This window comes from Antechinus flavipes, chromosome 3 (genome assembly GCF_016432865.1).
Source record: "Antechinus flavipes isolate AdamAnt ecotype Samford, QLD, Australia chromosome 3, AdamAnt_v2, whole genome shotgun sequence".
In the NCBI taxonomy this organism is placed as follows: Eukaryota; Metazoa; Chordata; class Mammalia; order Dasyuromorphia; family Dasyuridae; genus Antechinus; species Antechinus flavipes.
In genome coordinates, this window is record NC_067400.1 from 172,703,455 (window position 1) to 172,730,795 (window position 27,341).

At 34.4% G+C, this 27,341-nt stretch overlaps 1 protein-coding gene and 1 non-coding gene across 2 annotated transcripts in view; both read left to right on the top strand.

The window, feature by feature from the left end:
- Positions 1 to 27,341, top strand: part of TMEM255B (transmembrane protein 255B) — a 128,040-nt gene that overhangs the window by 94,201 nt on the left and 6,498 nt on the right. Inside the window, exons 5-8 of the mRNA XM_051984252.1 lie at positions 11,187 to 11,267; positions 18,078 to 18,163; positions 20,727 to 20,886; positions 23,256 to 23,399. Of these exons, the coding sequence (XP_051840212.1) occupies positions 11,187 to 11,267; positions 18,078 to 18,163; positions 20,727 to 20,886; positions 23,256 to 23,399 (471 nt within the window). The remainder of the gene's footprint in view (positions 1 to 11,186; positions 11,268 to 18,077; positions 18,164 to 20,726; positions 20,887 to 23,255; positions 23,400 to 27,341) is intronic.
- Positions 8,017 to 8,119, top strand: LOC127558446 (U6 spliceosomal RNA). Its single transcript, XR_007952835.1, has one exon. It is a non-coding gene; the product is annotated as a U6 spliceosomal RNA (small nuclear RNA).

Here is a 27,341-nt window from a genome sequence, read left to right on the forward strand (position 1 = left end):
CTTTGGGTGTAGCTGCTTCTGTCCATCATTTATCAATTCAAACTCAGTTAGGTCTCTTTGTCAAAGAAATCCACTTCCATCAGAATACATCCTCATACAGTATCGTTGTCGAAGTGTATAATGATCTCCTGGTTCTGCTCATTTCACTTAGCATCAGTTCATGTAGGTCTCTCCAAGCCTCTCTGTATTCATCCTGCTGGTCATTTCTTACAGAACAATAATATTCCATAACATTCATATACCACAATTTACCCAACCATTCTCCAATTGATGGGCATCCATTCAATTTCCAGTTTCTAGCTACTACAAACAGGGTTGCCACAAACATTTTGGCATATACAGGTCCCTTTCCCTTCTTTAGTATCTCTTTGGGGTATAAGCCCAGTAGTAGCACTGCTGGATCAAAGGGTATGCACAGTTTGTTAACTTTTTGGGCATAATTCCACATTGCTCTCCACAATGGTTGGATTCATTCAAAACTCCACCAACAATGCATCAGTGTCCCAGTTTTCCCGCATCCCCTCCAACATTCATCATTATTTTTTCCTGTCACTTTAGCCAATCTGACAGGTGTGTAGTGGTATCTCAGAGTTGTCTTAATTTGCATTTCTCTGATCAATAATGATTTGGAACACTTTTTCATATGAGTGGTAATAGTTTCAATTTCATCATCTGAAAATTGTCTGTTCATATCCTTTGATCATTTATCAATTGGAGAATGGCTTGATTTCTTATAAATTAGAGTCAGTTCTCTATATATTTTGGAAATGAGGCCTTTATCAGAACCTTTAACTGTGAAGATGTTTTCCCAGTTTGTTGCTTCCCTTCTAATCTTGTTTGCATTAGTTTTGTTTGTACAAAGGCTTTTTAATTTGATGTAATCAAAATTTTCTATTTTGTGATCAGTAATGGTCTCTAGTTCATCTTTAGTCACAAATTTCTTTCTCCTCCACAAGTCTGAGAGATAAACTATCCTATGTTCCTCTAATTTATTTATAATCTCATTCTTTATGCCTAAGTCATGGACCCATTTTGATCTTATCTTGGTATATGGTGTTAAGTGTGGGTCCATGCCTAATTTCTGCCATACTAATTTCCAGTTATCCCAGCAGTGTTTATCAAATAATGAATTCTTATCCCAAAAGTTAGGATCTTTGGGTTTGTCAAACACTAGATTGCTATAGTTGACTATTCTGTCTTGTGAACCTATCCTTTTCCACTGATCAACTAATCTATTTCTTAGCCAATACCAAATGGTTTTGGTGACTGCTGCTTTATAATATAATTTTAGATCAGGTACAGCTAGGCCACCTTCATTTGATTTTTTTTTTTCATTAATTCCCTTGAGATTCTCGACTTTTTATTGTTCCATATGAATTTTGTTGTTATTTTTTCTAAATCATTAAAATATTTTCTTGGAAGTCTGATTGGTATAGCACTAAATAAATAGATTAGTTTAGGGAGTATTGTCATCTTTATTATGTTCGCTCGGCCTATCCAAGAGCACTTAATATTTTTCCAATTATTTAAGTCTGACTTTATTTGTGTGGAAACTTTTTTGTAACTTTGCTCATATAATTCATAACTTTTCTTTGGTAGATAGATTCCCAAATATTTTATGCTATCAACAGTTATTTTTAATGGAATTTCTCTTTGTATCTCTTGCTGTTGGATTTTGTTAGTGATGTATAAAAATGCTGAGAATTTATGGGGATTTATTTTGTATCCTGCTACTTTGCTAAAATTATGAATTATTTCTAATAGCTTTTTAGTAGAATCTCTGGGGTTCTCTAGGTTTATCATCATCTCATCTGCAAAGAGTGATAGTTTGGTTTCCTCATTGCCTACTCTAATTCCTTTAATCTCTTTCTCGACTAGTGGCAGAGGCTAGTGTTTCTAATACGATATTGAATAATAATGGTGATAGTGGGCAACCTTGCTTCACTCCAGATCTTACTGGGAAAGGTTCCAGTTTTTTCCCATTGCATATGATGCTTACTGAAGGTTTTACATATATGTTCCTGACTATTTTAAGGAAAAGTCCATTTATTCCTATGCTCTCAAGTGTTTTTATTAGCAATGGTTGTTGGATTTTATCAAATGCTTTTTCTGCATCTATTGAGATGATCATATGGTTTTTGTTTGGTTGGTTATTGATATAGTCAATTATGCTAATAGTTTTCCTAATATTGAACCAGCCCTGCATTCCTGGTATAAATCCTACTTGGTCATAGTATATTATCCTGGGGATGATTTTCTGTAATCTTTTTGCTAATTTTTATTTAAGATTTTAGCATCAATATTCATTAGGGAGATTGGTCTATAATTTTCTTTCTCTGTTTTCAGCCTACCTGGTTTAGGTATCAGTACCATGTCTGTGTCATAAAAGGAGTTTGGTAGGACTCCTTCAATCCCTATTTTTTCAAATAATTTATTTAGCACTGGAGTTAATTGTTCTTTAAATGTTTGATAGAATTCACATGTAAATCCTTCTGGTCCTGGGGATTTTTTCTTAGGGAGTTGATTGATAATTTGTTCTATTTCTTTTTCTGAGATGGCACTGTTTAGGATATTTACTTCTTCCTCTGTTAGTTTAGGCAAGCTATATTTTTGGAGGTATTCTTCTATTTCATTTAAGTTGTCGAATTTATTGGCATAAAGTTGGGCAAAGTAACTCCTAATTATTGCTCTAATTTCCTCTTCGTTGGTGGAGAGTTCTCCCTTTTCATTTTTAAGACTAACAATTTGATTTTCCTCTTTCCTTTTTTTAATCAGATTTACTAAGGGTTTGTCTATTTTGTTGGTTTTTTCATAGAACCAACTCTTATTTTTTTAAATTAATTCAATAGTTTTTTTACTTTCAATTTTATTGATCTCTCCTTTTATTTTTAGAATTTCAAGTTTAGTGTTTGACTGGGGGTTTTTAATTTGTTCCTTTTCTAGCATTTTTAGTTGCAAGCCCAATTCATTGACCTTCTTTTTCTCTATTTTATACAAATAGGCCTCTAGAGATATGGAATTTCCCCTTATTACCACTTCGGCTGCATCCCATACGTTTTGGTATGATGTCTCATTATTATCGTTTTCTTGGGTGAAGTTATTAATTATGTCTATGATTTGCTGTTTCACCCAATCATTCTTTAGTATGAGATTATTTAGTTTCCAGTTATTTTTTGGTCTACTTTCCCCTGGCTTTTTGTTGAATGTAATTTTCATTGCATCGTGGTCTGAAAAGGATGCATTTACTATTTCTGCCTTACTGCATTTGAGTTTGAGGTTTTTATGTCCTAATATGTGGTCAATTTTTGTATAGGTTCCATGAACTGCTGAAAAGAAAGTGTACTCCTTTCTGTCTCCATTACATTTTCTCCAGAGATCTATCATATCTAATTTTTCTAGTATTCTATTTACCTCTTTGACTTCTTTCTTATTTATTTTGTGGTTTGGGTTCTGCATAGTTTTTAAACTTTTAGTTATTTCATCAACATATTTTTTAACATTCTTCTCTATGTATTGAAGTCACTAAACATCAAACATCTGCTCATTTAAAAGTCTTATCAAATATTTTGTAGATTTTTAAAAAAAAATTTCAGTTTATTTTTTCTTTTTGGTAACAGACTTTATTAAGATGCAGTTATCTGCATGTGGTAAGCACATGAACTCTATAGAATGAAGTGATCAAGTATCGCATATAATGCTGTTTCTTATCCTTTGCAATTTAATAAAATCACTTCTGACAAATTCTTTTTTAAAATCTCTAAGGAGAATCTGTGAGCCAAACTTAACTAGTTCCAATTTTATTTATTTATTTTTAGGGGCTTTCCTTTAGAACGAGAATAAATGTTGAAATGATTCCAGTCATTGCACAAGGTTCTCACATTTAGAATATCAGCCCTTAAGTTAATGTTTATGGAGAGTCTAAAAACTTTGTGACACTTAGCCCCTTCATTTATTCTGTCAGGCTACTAGGTGGTAAAGTGGACAAAAAGCAGGACTTAAAGTCCATTAATCCTGAATTCAAATTTGAACTCAGAAACTTGCTAGCTATATGATCCTAGGTCATCTAACATCTGTGTGCCTCAGTTTTGTCAACTCCAAACTGATATAATATTATAATATAATGATATATTATTGCGTGTGTGTATATATATACATATATATATATATAGCATTATGATATACTATAATAATAATGTTATAATAATAGGACCTACTTCCCAGGGTTATTGTGAGGATTAAATGAGATAATATTTCTAAAATGTTTAGTATAGTACTTGGCACATAATAGGCTTCTAATTGATATTACTTCCATTCTTTTGCATTTATCATTCACTCATACTCATCATCACCACTAAAAGAAGCAGTGAAGGACTGAGGGATATTTTTTGTTTTTCTTTGTTTCATGGGTGCCGTATTTAAAGAATTTATCATTTAATGCCAAACTTTCTGTACTTATGAGCAGATGTAGTAGGAAGCAGATGAAGCTTGTCATAAGAACCATATTTAAAACCTTTCCAGTATGATAGAAAACTACCAGGGCACCTATAAGAACCCAGCGTCACCTCTATGCCATGTTGTGACATTGAAGTCATAATATACTACTACCATTATTACCATGAAGCTAGGTGGCAAAGTGAAGAGAATAGTACACTCAGAGTTTGGAAAACCTAGATTGAACTCGTGTTTTAAACATTTAGTAGTTGTGGGTCTCAGGGCAAGTCATTTAAGCTTTTTTTTAGCCATAGTTACCTCATCTGTCAAATTAGGATAATAATAGAACCTAATGAGATAATATATAAAAAGTGTTTCATAAAGCTTACTGTAAAAATGATAGGTAGTATTATTATTATTACTACTACAACTACTACTACCACTACCACCATCACCATCACTACTCCTCCTCCTACTTCTATTATAACTGAGAAATAGTAAAGACTGGGACCTCTTGTTTAGGATTCAGCTTCTTCTTGAATTTGGAGACTCATCTTGTAGGAGGAACTCTATGTTTGGGTAACAAAAACCCAAACTCTGATGATCCTATACAGTCAACAAAACACTTAAACAGACGGAAAGGGATTTATAATTAAAGTCTTATTGCCCATCAATAATTCCCTTCTGCCATGGGTACCAACTCATGGTTATTTCTTCTTGTTCTGTTGTCCTTTTTGAGACAGTTTCAGAACAAGAGGATCGATATTAGAGGAACACTTAGTTTCTTAAGAAGTCCAAATAACTTTATGTAAAATGTTGGAGTAAATTTATTTCCCCCCAGACCAACTGAACCCTCATTCTACGTTTGTGGGACCCGTGTCAGTTCCTTTACCATCTCTGAGCCTTAGTTTTGTCAACTGTAAAATGAAGGGTTTGGTCTCTATAACCTCTTTCAACTATAATTCCTATAAATTTTTTGCAGATAAAGAGAAGAAGATAGAATGAATGCAAGCAGCTCTAGTCAAGACCAGTGCTCAGAAAACATGGCACAATGCCATATGTAATTAGGAATTTTATATATGATTTGAGATGATTACCATGACCATTTTTAGTATTAATGGCTCTTGTCAGTGTTACTAAATTTCCCTTAATACCAATCCAGTTTCTTGACTCCTTAGCATCAACTAATAGACCTAGACCCATGCCTGTGACTTCTTTATACAGTATCTGAAGAACCTATGATTCCAGTGCTACTTTCCCTAATGATGAAGACAGAAGCACTTATATATGTTGGCAGATGATCTTTATGGACTACAGTGCTTCTCCCTCCCCACCTTACAATTCCTGCAGTTTATCACTAGACCAATTTTCTAGTAAAGAACCACTTAAACTTATCTGGTCCCATAAAGACACATACAGATTGTCATTGGACACATACTTAAAACTGCCATGCACTGAGAGCTTAGGGGTTACTTCAGTGCTATAATAAACCCTTGAAGAAGGATTTTAGTGAAGCTGCAGAGTGCAGTCAATGAAATACCTTTTCTGGTCAAAAATGATACTGATTCTTGGTTTGATTAAGCCCCAAATAAATAGATATTCTTTGCTTCATAGAACATTTTTCTGAAATAGGAGAGATAGAGAATTTTACACTCAGGTAAATAACTTGAAAAATCCCAATTCACAAATATCCTTAATCCTCAAATATTCTCAATATTCCAGTTATTCCTTTGTATTTTGACTGGGTCAGGCCAGTTCTTATCCCTTTCATCACCTACAGATTAATGCAGAACAGTACCTTTACCCTTTTGTCTCTTCTTCTCCTAGGAAAACAACAATAAGATATGTACACATATTTTTTAAACCAGAACTTAAGCCTCAGACAAAAAAACACACAAAAGTTCAGTTAAAGAAGGAATATTACATGTAACATAAGGCAAATCTCTTCAGATAGAACAGATAGAAGGTTAATATATATTTTTTGATCATGCACAAGTCACTTAAAAACTCATTGACTTATGATTACGTAACAGATGAGTTACTAATATGCATCAGTTAGTCAATAAGCATTTATTAAGTGCCTACTATGGACCAAGGACAGATCTTGCTCTTAAGGCAATGGTAGGAGTTTCTATGTTGGGGTCCCCTATACTGATAAAATCACAGATCTGAATTTTTTTTTCTAAGTAAGAATCCATAGAAATCAAGCAAAGAACATATTGTGTAATAGCCTGTCCTAGAAATCTGGATATGAAGAGGGGTCATGTATAGTAGGTACATAGAAATAGCAAGATCAACAGTACTAGAGAAGTCTTCAACACTAGTTGATAGGGTCCCAAGGTAATTACTTCTAGAAGGATAGCAGTTGATGAAATACATAGTTTTGTTATAGATGACTGAAGCACTTGTATGATTGCTTTCAGATTATGCCTTCCACCTAGGAACAACAAGGTGGTCCAGTGGATAGATTGTTGGGCCTGGAGAAAGGAAGATGAGCGCAAAACTACCATCCATCATTTATTATCTGTGTGACCCTGAGCAAGTCACTTAACTCTGTCTGACTCAGTTTTCTAGATTATAAAATAGAGATAATAATTGTATCTTCCTTTAAAGTTTGTTGTGAAGATCAAATGAGAGTTTGACATGTAGTAGGCATCCTAAAGGTCTATTTTCTTTCCTGGCCATTGATTCTCTAGGGAAATTAAAATACTAATATTTCAATTTGATGGAAGATAGATGACTGATTACAGTAGGTAATCATTACTGAGATAATGGAAGCTCAAAGTCATGAACTTTGGATTGCAAAAAGAGTAGTGCTGTTGATTCTAGAATATAAGGAAGTTAGAACCAGTGAAATACAGACTCCAGATTCACATTAATTTATAAAATTAAATTAATGTGATTCATCTAGGAAACACAGTAAATAACGTATTGGCTTAATTCAAGCTAATAAGGCATATTTATCAGAACAATAATCATGATTGATCAGTCAAAAGCAAACATAAATCATGAAACTGCATCATCAGTACTTATGCATTAGGAAGACGATTAATAAAGAAATGGAAGTTTTATATCATGCCTATATCATTAATCTAATATGACAAGGAACAGAAACCAATCACTTAGAGTTAATTGCACCCTAGAATTAATGAGTAAGATTTGTTTAAAAAAGAGTTCAACTAATTTTATTGGGTTAAGTCTATTCCAGAGGAAATGACAAAAATGATGTTTAGAAATTCTATTGTGTATCTCTCTGGTATATTTATTATGTGATTTTATGAGTTATAGTCAGCTGTCATCTTACTATGACTTGGAGGTGAGTTTGAACCTTAGTTTATTAGCTTTTTCTTTAGTCCTCACTATAGGCATTGTTTGGCATTGCTGCTGATAGAGAGGGACAAGCAGATGGCTGGCTTTTTTTTTTTTTTTTTTGTCCTCAAAGCTTTTGTATTACTGGTCATATAATTCTTCAATTAGAGTGACTTATTTCAAGCCCATCAATAAAATTGACAAATATTTACAATTGACATTGATTGAATATGCATGGATAATGGTGTTTCCCTTGCTTACCAATTAAAAATAGCAATGTTCCCTTGGTAGCAGATATATTAAAATTAAAACAAGATAGAGATTAGCATGGCCTCTGAACAAGAATGACAATCAAATTCATGACGCATTCCATTTTTTTGTTGTTGTTGTCCACAAAGAAGCAACATTAAAAAATAACAGTACCAAATAAGGAACTTTAGAAACCCAGAAGCAAATTATTGAAGAAACTCCTCTGTGACTGCATAGTGTGTCTGTAAGCAAGATTAAGTGCAACTTTTCAGATGCCCTAGTCCCGTTCCCATCACCATATTTGAGAGAAGGAGTAGGAGAGGAACGGGAGAAAAGAAAAAGGAAGAATTTGGAGAGTTTTCTCTTTGTTCTCCTTAATTCTCATGCTTATTTTCTCCTTTTCTACTTTATATTCAAGTTAGTAGTAATATGAAGAAAACCTCTACAAAAGTCCTTCTCTAATGCTTTCTCATAACTAGAGAGGCCTCTGGGTTCTCAAAGGCTATGACAGAGGACCACAATCTCACTACCATGCATAGAAGTCTCTGCAAAAAAACTGTGTCTATTATCCAAGCACGAGTTTAGCTCAGTACAGAGAGGATCTTTGACAGTACACTCAACAAGTGAAAGGAAGGAAATAACTATTTATCAAGTGTCAACTATATGATCTATTGCTGGAGGAAGCAAATCCTAGCAATATTGTAATTCCTATACTATGGAAAAGCAGAAGTCATAAAGATGTATCTAAATGGAAAGATGACTCATGTTCTCCTTGGAAAGATGAAAAGATTATTGACAAAGTTGAATTTATTAGCTGTAACAAAAAATTTTTCATAGGTTACACCTGATTATCTTACATTGAACTTAATTTATTATGCATCAGCAAAAAGGTCACCATGCAGATAGTTGCAGCTTATCTGTTAATATCTGTTGCAGAGGATAAGGAGAGAATTCTATGAAGAATTTGGTAAGACTTTCCAAATATGATTATTAATGTATGTATATTTATCCACAAATATGACAAATAAATATTGCTATATATTATATAAATATTACTATATATTATTACTGTATATAATATCTATTTCATGTATAAATATATGCTTAACCTATACTTTAATACTCAATGACTTAAATGCAGAGGATGACATGGGACAGACAAGGAAAAATTGTCAAACATGGCTCAAGACTGAGAAATAGAAGAAGACAGAAGTTTGTATAATTCATAGAAACCAGAAGAACTAAAAAAAATATGCAAAATTACTAAAGCAATGTAAATGGGAAAAAACCCACCAGTCTTGGCTCCAGAGAAGAGCTGACAAAATATATCTATCCCCCTTCTTTGAAGAAGTGAGAAGAGGGTAGAGAATACTGTTATGCTAGTTTAAAAAGACATCACTGATGCATTGATTGTTTTTGCTGAACTTCTTTCCCTTTGCCTTTTTGTTCTTCAATTTTGTTACAAACTATGGCTTAATGTATATTACAGGAATTGGAAATTTTAGGAAATGAAAAGTGATATAAAAACAAAAGATATTGGTATATATAAAACTAAGGGTAGGGTAAAAAAAAACATATCCATATACAATGAAGAATTTCTTTAAGAAGAAAATTAGAAAGTAAGCATTGAATAATGTCACATATAAAAAAATTAGGTTAATATTAATAGATTGAAAACAATTGGTTACCAATGTGAGGAATTAGAAAAGCATATCAGATCTCTATTTTGTACATCTTTTATACAATATGCATACATTATATACTTTTACATGTCATAGTCATGAGTTAATGTTTTGTCTATCTCTTTGATCCTAGTATATAAACTCCAAGAGTTTATAGAGACAGTATGTTAGTTTGTTACCTAACTTTTATATTTCTTCTAGTCTCTGCATACAAGAGGAACTAATAAATATTTGTTGAATTGAGTTGAATTGAAGTAAAGATTTCTCCTATACCTCTGTCTCAGACCTCTGTCCATTGTGTGCTACTTTTATAGATAATGAGTTGGGTCTTCTCAGAGTTCATTTAACACTGTCATTTAAGTAGTAAAGCCTTATTTTCTAAAGATTACCCCTATATCTTAAAAGGAAAACAATATTGTTATGGAATATTATTGTTCTGTAAGAAACAGCCAGCAGGATGATTTCAGAGAGGCCTGGAGAGGCCTATATGAACTGATGCTAAATGAAATGAGCAGAACCAGGAGATAATTATACATGGCAACAACAAGATTATATGATGACCAATTCTGATGGATGTGGCTCTCTTCAACAATGAGATGATTCAAACCAATTCCAATTGTTCAGTGATGAAAAGAGCCATCTACACCCAGAGAGAGGACTATGGAAACTGAGTGTGGACCGCGACATAGCATTTTCACTCCTTCTGTTGTTCTTTGCTTATATTTTGACTCTTTCCCAGTCTTTTTTCCTTCTTGATCTGATTTTTCTTTTGCAGCAAGATAATGGTATAAATATGTTTACATACATTGGATTTAACATATATTTGAACATATTTACACATTGGACTATCTGCCATCTAAGGAAGGGGGTGGGGGGAAAGGACGGGATAATTTGGAACAGAAGGCTTTGCAAAAGTAAATGTTGAAAGCTTATCCATGCATATATTTTATAAATAAAAAGCTTTAATTAAAAAAAAAAGGATTCATGAGTTTCCCAAAATTTATAACCTGTGTTCTGGGAAAACCTTGCCCCAATTTATTGTTTACCATCATTGCTATTTTTTCTTATTTTTTTTTTCATGAGTAGAAATGTTATGTATGGCATGGTGAACCCAATATTTCCATTAACAAACTTTGAGAGATAAAATAACAGGGTGTGGGTGTAATAGAAGGAAGAAATAGGAAGGAATCTCAAGGGGGCATATGATCTGCACCTAAATCATGTTGGACTGATGAAAAACACATATGTGGATTTCTTTTTTATCCTTTACACAATGTGCTGGGACATGGTGATCTTCTCCTAGGCTAGATTCTGGACAAAGTATAGTGGGCATAAAGACAAAAGCAATCTTCCTCGGTCTTGCCCCTGTCTGTTTTGGCACCTTTTTTTAAAAGATGAGAAATGGTGCCTCGCTGACTGGCTGACTGACTAAGATAATGTTATCTCTGGCTATTCTTGGACTAACTATGAAAGTAATTTTATTTCAATTATGTTTATTCATTTATTTGCCCCCAGGAGCCGAGGCCTCTCAACACTGGAAGGTGCCAGTTTTATTCAAGTGGGGTAGGATTCTTGTATGACGTCTACCAGACTGAGGTAAATAAAAACTTTTGCTTTGTGTGCTGATAACTTTAAAGATCTAAGACATTTCCCTGTGTTATTCTCTAAAAGAAAATGTAATTTTCCAATTTTACCAGGTCTTCCCACCATCTCTGTAACTTCTGTCATGGTGGGTAATTTATTTTCTGTGGTTGATTATTTTTTTTTTAGATAGCTTAAAAATCAATTGTATTTATTTTGGCAATATTATTCACATTCCATCTTTGGTACATTATGGTCTCTTGGAAATTCATTTGTTCAGTTTTGTATGACTTTTTCCATGATGGTTATTATTAGTTTTTTTTTCCTAATACTGACTTCAACTATTGCAATAAATAGCTGACAATAAATCTACATTGGCTTAAGATACTCTAACATCCAACATATTGACCTACCAGAAAAGAATGTTAGTATTTTTCATAGTGAATTTCTCCCCCCCCCATTTCCAGCTACATCAAAATGCCAGAAATAATAAAGTGCATGACAAAACATAAGTACATTTCATTTTGAAATAGCAGACATTCATGTTTGATGCTTTGTTTCCTTTCCTTTGTTACTTTCCTATCTATTGCTAGTTCAGTTAGTTTGAGTTAGCATGGGCTAGTCAACCTGTTACAAATGAAAAAGGAGGAGGGATTCACGGAAAGGAAAATGAAAAACAAATGACCCCATGGTTTATGGGAAGCCAGATGTCCTTCTTCACAATTTGTTCCTTGGCTCTGTAGAAAGTCACTGGAACTGCATCAAATTCCTTGATAGAATATTTCAGAGAATAGATGTTTTGAAATTCATGTGTATTGGGGCTTAGTTGTGAGGAGGGGAAGGGAGAATGTTAAACAAGAATCATGTGCTTTGATGCAATGTGGTCCCCAGAGTAGTTTTCCAAAGAAGGCCCCTTAGCTGGCTTCAATCATTTCAAGGTCCCAGGAGTTTGTCTTGGAATGAGGTCTTGGGATTCATTCTCTTCCCTTCTCAATTGCCCTTAGATAACTATGCCCTTCTATGTTTACTGGGGTAGAGTACCTAGTTATTTTAAAGTACCCACGCTTTTTACTATAATGTGAACAAATCTTTGAGGACAAATTATATGCAAGTTCTATACAATAACAATAAATATTTACAAGTATTTGAGGGGAAATGAAATATTATTAAAATAAAAAATTAATGATGATAATACAGTCAGAGAAGAAGAATAGATAGAAGGCCAAACTTACTGTCGGGAAAAACTGGTCACAAATTTTATTTCTATATACAACTGGAAATCTGGGTAAGTCATTTAATTTTTCAGGGTCTCCAAGCAAACTTCTAAGTTGAAGAATAGTTAATGATGTGCATTGGTAGAGGAAGCTTCCTCACCAGATACTCTTGATACTAATGAAATTACAGGTCCAGAAAATGAATGAAAAAATAACACATTTTCTATATCACTTTGGGGATAGGTAGGTGACACAGGGGATCTAGTGCCAAGCCAGGAGCCAAGAAAATTCATTTTCTTGCATCTAAATCTAACATCAGACACTTGCAAGTTGTGTGATCCTGGGCAAGTCATTTTACCCCTGTTTGCCTCGGGTTCCTCATCTATAAAATGAGCTGAAGAAGAAAATGGCAAAACATTTCAGTATTTTGGCCAAGACAAACCAAAGGATGTTATGAAGAATCAAATATGATTGAAATGACTAAACAACAGCAAAAATCATGATGAGTTTTATCAAGTGATTCCCTCATTTAAAAAAGTCTGACAAATAGATAATTCAAGTATTACTGTTCCCATTTTATATATAACAAAATGAAGCTTAAAAGACTTGTCCACCTTCACTGCATAGGTACACTTTCATTATTCCTTTCAAACACTGGTTAGTCTTTCCCAGATTCTCCCTCTCCTTATACAATCAAATAAGAGTTCCTCCAAAAGTTCAGCCACTTAGTCCTTCCTTGCTAGATTACTGGTTTTTTGTTTTTGTTTTTTTTTTTTTTTAGTCATCAGATTATTTCTTTTAGCTACTTTGATCCTTGGAGAAACCAGAGTTTTTTCTAAACAATTCCAGGTCCACTTTTTGGCTTCCTGTTGAACATTCTCCTTTTAAAGCTGAGCTATAATTTATTATTACTTTTATTGTTACTGCTCCTCTTACTACTGCAACTGCTCCTATTTCCCCTAGTAGGTCTAGATATTTGAGTTTCTTTCCAAGAAATTCAAGGAGTTTTCCAAGGAAAGACATATGGCAGCTAAGGACATCATCAATTTAGATTCACTAAATGTTATGAAAAAGGAAGGTGAAAGACAGAAAATGGCTGATTATTACTGTGGGAGTCATTTCTGAATTAGTTGTCTGGGTACAATAAGTTATCAGATTATTAGGACAAAACAGTCTCTTTACTGGTAAAGAATAATTACTCAATACTCTGTGCTGAGTGAAGGGTGGGGTTGGCAAGAGATTGAAAAAAAAAGAGATAATAATCTTCTAATTCTCAGTTTTGAGAAAGAAGATGTGCTTCCAGATTCTCTTCAGGTTTCAGAAGGGAGTGAGAGTTTGGAAAGAAGCCAGCATGTAGAGGAGCTGGCACCTCAATCATGTCCTTATCCCTGGCTTGCTTTACTTGGGAGTAAGGGAATTTTTCTTTGTATGAGATCTGGGACTTTCTCTCTTTGGTTGAGCTATATTGCTCCCAATAAGAGAACTCATCAATTCTCTATATTACTTAATATATTCTCATCTGTATACCTTCTTTGATTTCTATTTACTATTTATAATTTATAATTTCCCTAATCTTACTCTTGTAAATAAATCATGGATCCTGGTGAACAGGGCTAGATGAACAAGCAGATATGAATAGAGACTCTCACCATTTCCTATAAAAGTTTAAATGACAATAGACAGTCACTACAATGAGATATTGATGAGTCTAGGAACCACCCATAAACATGATCTCCTTGTGCTAAAAAGTGCTAACAAGGAAATATTGATCTAAAATATGAATTTATTTGAAAAATTTTGTGAAGAAGAATGATGGGAAATTACGAGTCGTATTGTGAAGAAATACAGGAAAACACAATACAATTTTTTTTTTTTGTAAAAATAAGTTGACAGAATGTTTAGGATGAAACTGTGAAAATACAATAAACAATTGAAAAATGTGGGGGAAATCTAATATTTCCAAAATAAATAATTTCTCTGTTGATGACATTTGAGACTACTAAATTTTGACTCTAGCATGACAAATCCCAGTTTGCTAGATGAGTAACTAGAAATAGCATTAAAGAAAACAAAGTTGGGGAGAAAAACTGAACTAGATAGTTTTTGAAGGTGAAAAAGAAGTTGGAGGTAACATAGTTTTGAAGATATTGAGCAACTGAATCTCAACATTCACCCTTGCAAAACTTTGTATTCTAATTTTTTTTCTCCTGTGAGTAATTGATTCTCAAAATAGGAAAAGAATTCAGGTAATTGGAAAAAATTACACACAATATTACCACTGGGTAAAAAAAAAAAACAAACTCCCCACAACTGAAAGGACTTCAAAAATTATGAATTCACCTAGCTATTTTCTCATTTATTTTTCTTTATACAGATTTTTTTTTATTTCATTGTAACTGTAGTGAGAAACATTCTCTGTCAATACTGATAGGAACCTTTTTTTTCAATTTATGGTCTTAGAGAATTACTTAGGGGGACTTTGAACACTTACGTGACTTGTTCAGAGCTGCAGAGTCAGGAGTCTTCCTGCATCTAAGGAAGGCTCTCTCTTCACTGTGGCAGAGTTGTCTCTCTCTTCTATAAACTTCCTATGAAAATAGCATATCAGATCAAGGACTTTTTTGGTGGAAATGTTCTTCTCATATTTTATCAAGGATTCTGTGGACTATGAAAGAAATTGACTCAGTTAAACAAAATTCATTTCTTCCCAACCAAGGTATCACCCATGTACATGTTAAGATCATCTAAGATATCTTGATGTAAAACAACAGGAGTAGCTTTTAATGACACTCTAATCATTAAGATCAAGTGGAATATAAATAGAAGACCTACTGTTTGCCAGGGATGTTTCTCATTTTCATGTAGGATGTTCCATGTACAATCTAAAGGAAATTGGAATTCCATATAAATTGGGAGGTTTTCCAAATATTTCTGTCTATAGATGATTTTGTACTGATTGCTTTAAGTTTTGGTACATTACAGAACCTCTTTATTGATATTTGTAATCATTTAAAAGAATATTGTTTAATAGTCCAAACAGGAAAAACTGAGTAGATGGAAAAAATGCCAGTAATCTTAATTAAGAAATATAATTGTGAGATGGTCCATAGATTTGATACATCAAAATAAATATTTAGGACAGACATTGTGAGTGACAAGAGGCTGACCTATGGGAATTCCATTATTCCTAACAACCATCCAACATCTCTTCAAAACAAGATCCTTCTTTTAAATGTCAGTATTCTTCTGGTGATGCTTATATATCTGTGAATCATGGAATTCTGCAGTTCCAAAATATTAAAATCAAGGTTTATACAAAGGCAGTTATTTCTCTTGGTTTTGTAGTATTTCCCTTTTCATTGCCTCTTGCCAGACAACTTCCCCCACTAACAGGATGAATAATATCTTGAAAAATCAGTAGATTCACAATCATAGAATCTTAGAATTGAAAAGGACTTAAAGATAATTAATTGAGTTTGATGTCTTCTTGCTAAGACCTGAGCTCACTCTAAAACAAAGGTTCTTAGCTTGGGGTCCACATTTGGATTTCGAGGAACCTGAATGGAGAAAAATGACATCTTTGTTTACACTAATCTTTGATTTCCTTTGTCATCCTATGAATTCTATTTTACGCATTGAAAAACATGATTCTGAGTACTTCACCAGATTGCCAAAGTGGTCCATGACACACACACACACACACACACACACACACACACACACACACACACACAAAGATTAAGAACCCCTTGATCTAGAATGTTAAGAAACCTTGGAATTATATTCAAATAATTTCACTTTTCCTTGTTCCCCTACAGTCAATCATCATCCTGTGTAAATTCTACTTCCACAAAATCTCCCATTTTTTCCTTTTCTTTGAGTTATTTTAATAGCCTCCAGACCAGCTACATTGCCCTTAATAATAGTGATAACTAATATTTATGTAATACTTTAAGGTTTGTAAGGCACCTTGTAAATATTATTTTTTATTGTCATAACAACCTTGGGAGGCGGGTGCTAATATCTTCCCCATGTAATATAGATGGAAAAACTGAGGCAGACAGGTTATGTGATTTGCTCAGGGTGATCTGAGGTACAATTTGAAGTGAGATTTCCTCATACTAGGTCTAGCATCCCATCCATTGTGTTACTCTATTTTAATTTTATTCTATATCTAGGTGCTAAAATATCCCAAGGCACAAATCATACCAGATGAGATTTTACTCTGAAATTCAAATTATTTGAATTTTGATTAATAAAAATAGAAGTGTTAATGAAATGAGAATAACAATACATTTATTTTGTGTCTTCCTCTGAAACATATTTTTAAAAGATGTTATTGTTGATTTTTGGTTTTATACAACAGACATTTCCCCTTAACTTTCCTTCCCTCATGTTCCTTATTGAACCATTCCTTAAAACAAAGAAAGACATTTAATCCAAGCTGGCCCATTTAGCAACTGAGATTTATAACACATTTGTTGTTCCCACCTCGCTACTGAGAGGAAAAAAGTGTGTCTTTTTGCTAGTTTTCCAAGCCTGAGATCATTCCATAAATCCTTTAATTTGATTGTTGTTTTAGATTTGTTAGTTGTTTAGTCTTTTTTCAGTCATGTCTGACTCTTTAAGAACCCTTTGGGGTTTTCTGGGCAAAAAATACTAGACAGGTTTTCCATTTCCTTCTCCGGCTCTTTTTATGGATGAGGAAATTGAGGCAAACAAAGGTTAAGTAATTGGCCCAGATTCACACAACTGGTAAGGGTTTGAGGCCAGATTTGAACTCCTGAAAATGAATTTTTCTGACTCTATGCCAGACACTCTATCCACTACAGCGCCACCTACATGCTCCATTAGTATTGTTAACATTTGCTTTATTGTCATCATGTATCCCTTTTCTGGGTTCCATTTTCTTAACTTTGCTGTCACTTACAAAAATCTTCCAATACAGAATAGCTTTTCAAGAGAGATGAAGATGTGGGCCAGGGGTAGAAAGCCTCTGAAATCTTCCAGCTAGCAAATGGAATCCTTATAATTTTAATATTATAGAATCTCAGATATAGGGCTGGAACAGATCCAAGAGGACATGAAGTCCAACACCCTCATTTTACAGATGAAGAATCCAAAGTAAAGAAGAACTAAATGACCCAGGTTACTCAGGTAATTTCTCTAATGGAATAAGAACTTTGTGACTATACTTTCAGTGCAATATGTGCTCTATGGGTAGCTAGATGGTGCAGTAGATAGAGTGCCAAAATTCGAGTCAGAAAGGCTTATCTTCCTGAGTCGAAATCTGGCCTCAAATACTCACTAGCTGTGACAAGTCGCATGACTTTATTTGCCTCAGTTTCTTAATCTGTAAAATGAACTGAAGAAGGAAATGGCAAACTGTTCCAATATCTTTGACAAGAAAAGGAAGAAACAGATGTGACTGAAAGTGACTGAACAATATATTCTCTTGTTTTCACAGTATTTTTTTCTCTTCTCGTCAAATGGTCTTGAAAGCATAGAAAAGTAGAAAGAAATTCTGGTGTGTGGAAAGTTGAAGATTTTCTACTTAGAGCAGGAAGTGTTATAGAGGTTGAGATAACTGAAATGCTTTCTCTGCTTACAGGTCACTTGCCATTCCTTGACCAGCAAGTGCCAGCTAAAAGTGAAAAGCAATACATGCTACTGTTGTGACTTATACAACTGTGAGAAGTAAGTGCCTTTTCCCCATACCCTTGCTTCCTCTTCCCACACGCACCCTCCCAGCACCTAGGTCTAGCTAAATGTCTTCTGCTGCTATTTGCTTTAAAAAACATTGAGTTTACACCAAGCTTGGCCCTCTCTCATAATAGTACAAGATTTCCAGGGATGGCAGAGCATTGTTATTCATTGTTGTACAGTAGACAAATAGAACAGTTTGGGGTCTTGCAGAAGACCACATAAAAGCTATGCCATCCTCTCAGTAGATACTTACATTGCATAGACATCAAGTAATCAGTCCTATAAGACTAGGCTCTAGAATTACAAGGAAATTTTACTGGTTATCTAGATAAGACCTCAATAATAAAGCTGCCATCTTGTAAACCAGGAATTCTATTTCTTCTATGTATATTCTATGCATTTTCCAAATGAGTTTACAATAAAAATATGCAAATGGATGACCTCTGAAAACTTTTTTCATTTTGCATGTTTTTAGTGTTGTTATGTGGTTTTATTAAATAGTGAAAACAAAACAAAATAACCAAAAAACCCCCTTTGCTTTCCCTTTCCACAGTGCTGCCCTCACACACAAATAGAATATGTGACTTCATCAAGATAGGGGATGCTCCATGTGGGGCTTCCTGCATGGACCCAGATCAAAGCTGATAGCTGCTTAAGACTGATTAGATAAGTCCTATTGAATTTCCTAAAGTATGTAGAGGTTAAAAGAATTGCTCAAGACCAGCCAGCTGATAAATATTGGTGGTAGGGTTTTAATTCAGAGTTCCAAGCTCAATGCCCTATTCATTGTGCCTCTTTGTCTGTTAGGAACATCAAGATAGAAATTGGTAGACAAACCCACTTGCCTCATAAAAATTGGAGTTTTCCATGAAGCATCACTTCTTGGGGAGTTGTTCTGAGGACTGATTAGTTTTTTAGTCCAACAGGACCTTTAGAGACCACCTAGTCCAGCCTTCTCATTTTTACAATTAAGGAAACAGAATCACAAAGAGTGTAAGAGGCTAACTATCCAGGGTCACATAGGAATTCTCAGAGAAGACCCAAAAGGAATAAAGTTATTTATACATGAAATATTGTGGTAGAGGAGATGGTTTAGAGGACCTTGTGAAAGATAGTTTGCTCACTGAGTGACAGAAATCAATCTTTTTTGATCTGTACAGCTACCAAGACTAGAGAACTATTGGCTTTTTCATGAGATGCTTTACTACTGAAAAAAAAATGGGGAATAAATAAAATTCCTCTTATAGTCTTATAAAGTTTCATTAATAGTTTTTAAAATCTGTATCATTGACCATATATATATATATATATACATATATATCTATATATACATATATATATATATTTGTGTACACACATATATGTGTATGTGTTTATATTCACACATATACATATGTATGTGTGTGTGTGTGTGTGTTGACACATATATACTGCCATGAAGCTTGTAATGTGGTATTTAGGCTTAAACAAAATAAGATAATATTCAGACCATTCTTCTAGTTTGGGGACATGAATGGGAAATTGTTGGATGGATGCTGTGCAAGGATGTCTCTATCCAAGGACATGAGGAATAGTAGGCTAAGGAACTTCAGGCATGGGATATGAATGTTGGAGGGAAATTTGCTTGTTAATAATCTGAATCTCCAGCGCTGTCCTCGTTTTGTTTTCTTTTGTTTTTATAATGGGGTGTGAGTGTGGTGTGTGTAATGAAAATTAACTTTTAAATAGAATAGAGACTAGACCTATGAATTTACTTGGTATGAAGAACTCTCAGCTGAGGAAACTTCCTCTACCAGTGCAGGTCAGTCGATCTCACATGTATGTATGTATTACAGGCAAAACTTGAGTCCAGTCTTCTTTTTCAGGTCAACTCATTATATTATGTGTCCTTCCAGGATCAGGAATATCTTTTACTTTTCTTCATATTCTCCCCTACCTCCATCCTACTCCCTACCTCCTATAGTAGAAAGCATGGCACATAGTAGGTACTTTATTAGCTGGCTGTCTCAGTGTGCCCCGCTATGCTACAGTGGACTTTTTAGACATGATATTAAAGAAATTTTCAACTTCTCTAGTATTTATCTGTGCTAAAAAGCTAACTGGGAAAAAAGAAGAATTTAAAACTTGGCTTGGTTGATTAGGGGGATCCTTTTTGTGGGAGGGAGCCTGGGAAATGTGAATTGTGTGGGATTGATGGTGTTCACTGATAAACCAAGAAACTCCTTGGTGAATGACCTTCTGAGGGTTATCTATCCCTTTCCTCCAAGTCTTCTAACTCTGAGGATAGTTTTCCATTCCTTATAATGTGCTACTTTTCATGATTATATTAAAGTAATCTAATTTGTGGACACTGATTAGAACTCCTGATCATTTTTTACTACTATATGTATAATTTATAAGGCATATAATATACATAAGATGGATTTTGTTGTAGGTTGTATGTTATTATAATACTAAACTCAATGAATGTCCAGTCACCTTTTAGCTTATGAAACAAAATTACCCATTCTTACATGAAACAATTAGAAGATACCAATATCGCATACTTTTGTAGCACAGAACATTCTACCAGTTACTATGAGTTTGTTGGAGTCAATGGCTGTCAGGATGTGATTCACCTTTACCGTTTGCTGTGGACCTCAACAGTGCTGAACATCATTGGTTTGTTTCTGGGGATCATCACTGCAGCTGTCCTAGGGGCTTTTAAGGACATGGTGAGTTGGGTGATTCTCCCTTTTGACATACATTGCTTTCTTCTTTCACATTAGGTCCAGAATGTAAATCAATGAATGCATACATGTACACACATGTGTGTATAAATACATGTTTGTACACACACATATATATACCACATAGTTTTCCATGGAATGGTTGGAAAATTAGTCTTTATAATTAGATAAACTACTGTCTAAAACATAAAATACCCAAACTGAAAGGAAATCTAACTAGCTACAAAGGAATTACCAAATTGTTTGTTTGTTTTAAATAATAATCTTAATGGAATTATGTCAAAATTTTAAAGAACAATTTGTGTTAAACAGTATAATTTTTTTTCAAAATTTGAAAAAGAAAGCATCCTACCAGATTTCTTATTTCTGAAACCAGGAGGGAAAAAGATAGGAGTATAGACCAATTTCATTAATAAATATTAAATTAATATAAAATCAGTCAAAAAAAAAAAAGAAAAATTAGTCTTTATGAAATTGTACCTCAGGAAAGACACGATTTTAAGAGCACTGGCCATGGAATCCAAAGATTTAGTTCAACTCAATAAAATACTTATTAAGTGGGTACTTTGTATAGAGAATTGTACTTAATAATGAGAAATGCAAAACCTACATGCCAACAATTAGATTACCTGAAAAGTACATTTAAGAGAGGTAAAGAGCTTCATGGGACTTTAGAGAAAGGTCATTATTGAAAGGGAGAAATGGTGCCAGGGAGTTGCACTATTTGAGTTGGGCTTAATATCTTGGAATAAAAAGATTTAGAATTTGAAAGTAACTTAGAAATCATCTAATCCAGTATGATTTTATAGATAAACATAGTTACAAAGATGAGAACAATGTGAATGAAAGCAGAGGAAGAAAAATACAGTGCTTATTCAAGGAGAAGAGAAATAGGGTTTGGCTGAGGTATAATCTCAGATCCCAGCTACCACAAAACTCTCAGTGTTTTGAATTCAACAATATATTTATTAAATGGATAATCTGTATAAAGAACTATAATTAATAATGACAATGAGAAACCTTGATGAAACATGTCACTGATCCCAGAGAACTTTCAGAGACATATAATAGTATATAGTATGTTTGGGGGAAATATAAAGTCCCACCTGCCATTTATCTTGTATCTATGTTGTATGTATCTGTATACAGACATGTTATAACCCAGGATAAAATGTGCATTCCTTGAGGGTGGGGGAGAGGTTTCACTTAAGTGATGGGTGAAAGATGAAATGACTGAGGAAACAAAGGTTCAAGTTTCCGAGATATCAGTTTATTAAGCACAAATTTGTTCCAGGCCTACTTCAGTATTGCTGTTGGACCCTGAATAAAAGGAATTGTTTTTTAATACATAATCAGATAAGACCAAAATAATTAAAAGAAAACAATTAATTAGGTTATAAAGTTAAATAATCTGATTTCTAATTGGAGAAAAGATTAGGTACTTTTCAAGTTGTGAAAAAAGAGAGTGAATAGATGTAATTTTCTGAAATCAGAAAAAAAAGAGGTATCCCACTCTCCCCATGTGTTTGTAAACAATCAAAGGAACATGGAAGCAATAACCAGTATGGGGCCAGCTAAGGACCTACCAATCTAATCCCCTGCTCAGTTCCCTCTTTTGCTTGAGATGTTCAATTGTGAGAAAACTCCTTCCAGTGTCTTTGAATCTGACTGGTTTTCTCATCAGCATAACCTAGGTCTTTAGTTAAGGGTCTTTAAACAACAGGTAGAGGTGGTCCACCTGTCCAGTCATGCAAATCTAGGCTCAAATAATGCAATGAGGTTTTCTCACAATTACTTTAATTGAACAAAGTTTTCTCACAAGACAGAAATTGGACTAAACTTATGATTGAATAGTAAAAGTACTAAACTAGTTCCAGAATTAAGTTACAAGGTGGAGTTATTGTGGTTCACTCAATTCCTACAGTTAACTACTTGCTATCCTAATTCCCTCAATTGCATAACTAGAATTATTTCATCTTTTACCCACCATAGTGGCTTAATGAATTGAGTACTGGGTCTGTAGTCTAGAAGACTTGAGTTAGTCTAGCCTCCGACAGTTATTACGTGACCCCGGGTTTGCTTCAGTTTCCTCATTTGTAAAATGGGAATAATGATAGCATAGGATTAGGAGGGTTAAATGAGATTATTGTAAAGTACTTAGCATAATACCTGACACATAATATTATCTAAATGCTAGCTATTATTCTTTGTATTTCCATTGCTTAGCACATAAAAAAATACTCAACATCTTATTGATTGGTTTTTCCTACCCATTCTTTGGAAAAAGTGTAGAAGAGAACAAATCACTCTCTGACACTACATTTTGTTAACACATTTTCCATTCTCTGAACTAGGTACCCCTATCCCAAATGGCATATGGTTCTGCACCTCCTCCTCAAATACTCTACAATCCAGCTCAACAGATCTTGACATATGCAGGATTTTGCCCTTCTACGACAACCCTTCCTGCCTACTCACCCTACCCTTTACCTCTTCAGGTATAGTACCTTATTTTTTCCTCTTAATATTTTGTTTTTTGTTATTAATTTTTGATCTTAATTTTCACCTAGAAGAAAATCAAGCATGCTTTCATACCAGAGAAAATTAAGGAAAGGAATATTTTTATTAGATGTTATGTAGACCAGTAGTGGTACAGGAGGCAAGGGGAAGGATTTAATATGTCCTTTCTTTGATGATTGGGCTACCCATCCTACTTAAAATCATGGATAAGGAAGCTAATATAAAAAGGGATTGTTTTATAAACAATTATAAAAAGGATATTTTATAATATCCTATTATAAAAAGGATAAAAAGTTAAATCTCTAACTTTCGAGGATTAAATCACAGTGGACAACTTCATCCTTTCATTAATCTTCATTGGTATCACTGTCTACATAGAGTATCATACCCTTACTTTTTCTGCCTGAAGGAATGATTTGTTTAAATGTTGAAACCTCCCAACATATTTTGGGGTTTTCCAGCTAGATTTCTTTCTTAAAAATCATGCCTTCAACTCTGGCTCTCATTGATTGGCAAATGATAGGTTCCAGGCCAAGCCCCACTTGGGGTTCTTGATTTAATCAGAGTAAATATAAATTGTACTGGTTTCTGCTTTGGTCAAAAACCTCAGAGCCTTCCCCTCCCAGATTGGATTTTTTCCCTTTTTGGACTAAGTAATTCAATGCCTCATTTGCTACTTGGCTTTAATCACTGAATGGGTGTGGCTTTAGTCAAGTTGAAACCTATTGAAGGTCTTAATTTAAAAAGATTTAAGGTCTCCCATTTGTGTAGGGCCCTCTCTAATCATCTTAATCTATATCTTGCCACTGAACCCAGTTAACACTAGAGAGAAAATGAGGTAGTGACTTTGCACAGCCCACCTCACTTAAATCCATCTCACTTGAATGTCATGGCCTCACCTCCCTGATATAAGTCTTTTCCTAGAACAAAGGACAAACAACAACAAAGACCAAATAGACTTAGTAAAGCGTTGTGTGAACCAGTTTGGTATTTTCAATATTGGCTGATCTGGTGGCTGATCCAGAAGTAAAAGAGAAGAGATTGCTTCTATAGTCCACAAGTAACTCTTTTTAGAAGCTTGCTAAAGCTGTGAATCAGAAATATTGGAATCCTATAACGGGATTCTCTAAGAGTTTCCAGTTTCTCTAAAGTATGCTGTTCCTGAACAATTTACTTTGTAATGGTCAGGCAAAAGCTTTGGTGTTAGTATAGGAAAACTAGGAAGAAAGTGTTTTAGTAGGACCTAAAGTCTCAGATATACAATAATAATTATTTTTTTCTACCCACATATTCCATGAGCACTTTTGTCTCTTCGAGCCCCCGGTTTCAGGACCCTCCAACTGTGGCACAGGTAGAATGAAATGAAACTATTTTTTTATTGCTCCATTTGCGATCTCTATAACTTAACAAATTAAAGTATCCCTACCTGGCCAACCACATATGTGTTGTCTCCTCCCCTGGAATGTAGGCCTCCTTCAGGTCAGGGGCTATCTTCACATTTATTCCAGGTTTGTATTCCTAAAGCTTTGCATAGTGCTCAGTGCATAATAAGTGCTTAATAAATGTTTTTTCAATTATCAACTTCATTGGTGGTTCTAAATATTTTTGCCGTGGCAAAAACCTTCATTCTATGCAAAACTTTGGTAGTACCTTTTTTTGTAAAATTCTCTAAAATTATTTATGTCATTCATTAATTAATTAGTTCATTATTTATTATTTTAATATCAAATATAAAATAACACAAGACTCTTTAAAACAACATACAGGTCTCAAAACAAACAACTTTTGGATACTTCATAGTCCCCTGAGTACAGTTTGACAAACATTATATAAAATGCTGTATATCAAAATCAGTCTAGCTGGACATTTTTCTTGGGCTAGTAAAATGGTCATATATGGTTTTGTTGAAGGACAAATTATTTTGTTGCCATGATTAGTGATCAGCTCATTAACAAGTGCAAATGGACTACACCCAAGCCATTTTGTTGTGAAAATACCTCTTGGAGGTTCTTCTTTCTTCCAGGCTATCCCTTATATCTGCTCAAGGGCACAGGGATTTGGAAAGAGATAGCCATTGGGGCAAAGGGTCACTGTCAGGGCATGTGATCAGTCGAGTTAAGTCAGCAATAGCACAAATCCAAATGGAGTGATCCCATTTAGGTATATGGTTCAACATAATTTAGTTGCAGGAACTCAGGGTAGGAGATGAGCCTGGAGTGGCCTCTTATAAAGGAACCACATTTCTATAATTATGTAGAAATTCTTAATGATTCCATTACCAGCCTGATGGTCTCAGGGTAGCTAGAATGAGACTTATCCCAATTACTGAGGTAGGTCCTGGGGAAGAGATTTTGGACCATCACAGAAGCTTAGAACTTTGTACTCACATTCAAGTCTGGAGCTTCTCACAAACACCTAATATAATTGTATTAATTTATATTTTGTAATATTTTGTAATTTTTAAGTGCTTTCCTCATGTAACAAATGTGGAAAATAAATAATGTGAGCATTATTATCTTCCCCCCTCCTCCACCAATCTTCTGATTTTAATAGTGTAGACAACTGATAAGGAACTCCTTTTATTCTCTTTAGCAAATTGCCATTTGCTTTGTAACTTACAGCCTTAAGGTGTTGCTTTCAATTCTGAGAGATTAATAAGTAGCTTCATCAAAGTATCAGAGTCCAGTTTGTGTCAGAGGCAGGACATGAATTCACATTTTTCCAACGGCAAATCCAGCTTTCTGCTTCTCATTTTGGCTTTATAAATTAGGTACCTGAGATCCAGAGTGTTGGAATGATCAATCAAGAATCACTTAGCTAGAAAATATTAGAGTTAAAACTTGAATACTGAGTTTAGTGCTTTCCCCATCCCTGCATACTCTACCAGGTGCTGAGGATTCAGTACTATTTAAATAGAATTAATTTCGACAACACACACATATGATCCCTCAACCAAATAGTGAGGTATTCAGAATAAGTCAGAGAGGTTGAAAGGATATAATGATCTGTCCATAGTGAGAGGTAAGTGAAAATTATTATGAAGCTAAAACAGCTTTCTGAACAGAAAAGGCATTTGAAAATCCTCAAAACTTCTCTTAGTACCCTTTTACTCTGATTAAGATTCTTTGACCCAACCCATCCCTGCTTCCAGATAGACTTTCAGTTTATTAAGTGCTGGAAGGGACCTTGGAGGATATGTAGCCGCATCTCCTCATTTTATAGATAAGAAAATTGAGGCTCATAAGATTTTTACTGAGTTGCTCAAAGTCAAAACAGTTAGTCAGCACCAGAGGCAGACTTTGGACACAGGTTCTTTGATTACAGAGCTTAGGCTCTTTATATTGTTACTGCCTAAGATTTATGAACATTTAAAAATGACGATTTTTGCCAGGTCTAGCAATATGCATGTGTAATCCCATTTTGACCTGCAGCTTCAGCTGGTGGATCTCTTGAGTTTAAAAGAGTTCTGAGCTGCATTGGGCCAAGATGATTGAGGGTCCATGCTAAACCCAGCATGAAGGTGCTAAGCCCCAGGAGTGGGATGCCACTGGGCTATCTAAAGAAGGTTTAACCACCTGAATGAAAAAGGAAGCAGATCAAAGCTTGGTGACCAGTAGTGGGAATGGGCCTGTCAGAGTTATTACTGTTGTACTTTGTTGAACTTATAGCCTGAATGAGTTAGGGAGATCCAGAAGACGGAGGTCAGGGTGAAAAGAGAAAGAGAAAGACAGAAAAACAAACACCACACACACACACACACACACACACACACACACACACACACACACACACACACACCGAAAGAGACAGAGAGATGGAAAGAGGAGATGAAACAGAGACAGATAGCTAGATGGATAGGTAGATACAGATACAGAGAGAGACACACACAAAGAAAGAGAGACAGAACAACAAAGACAGGC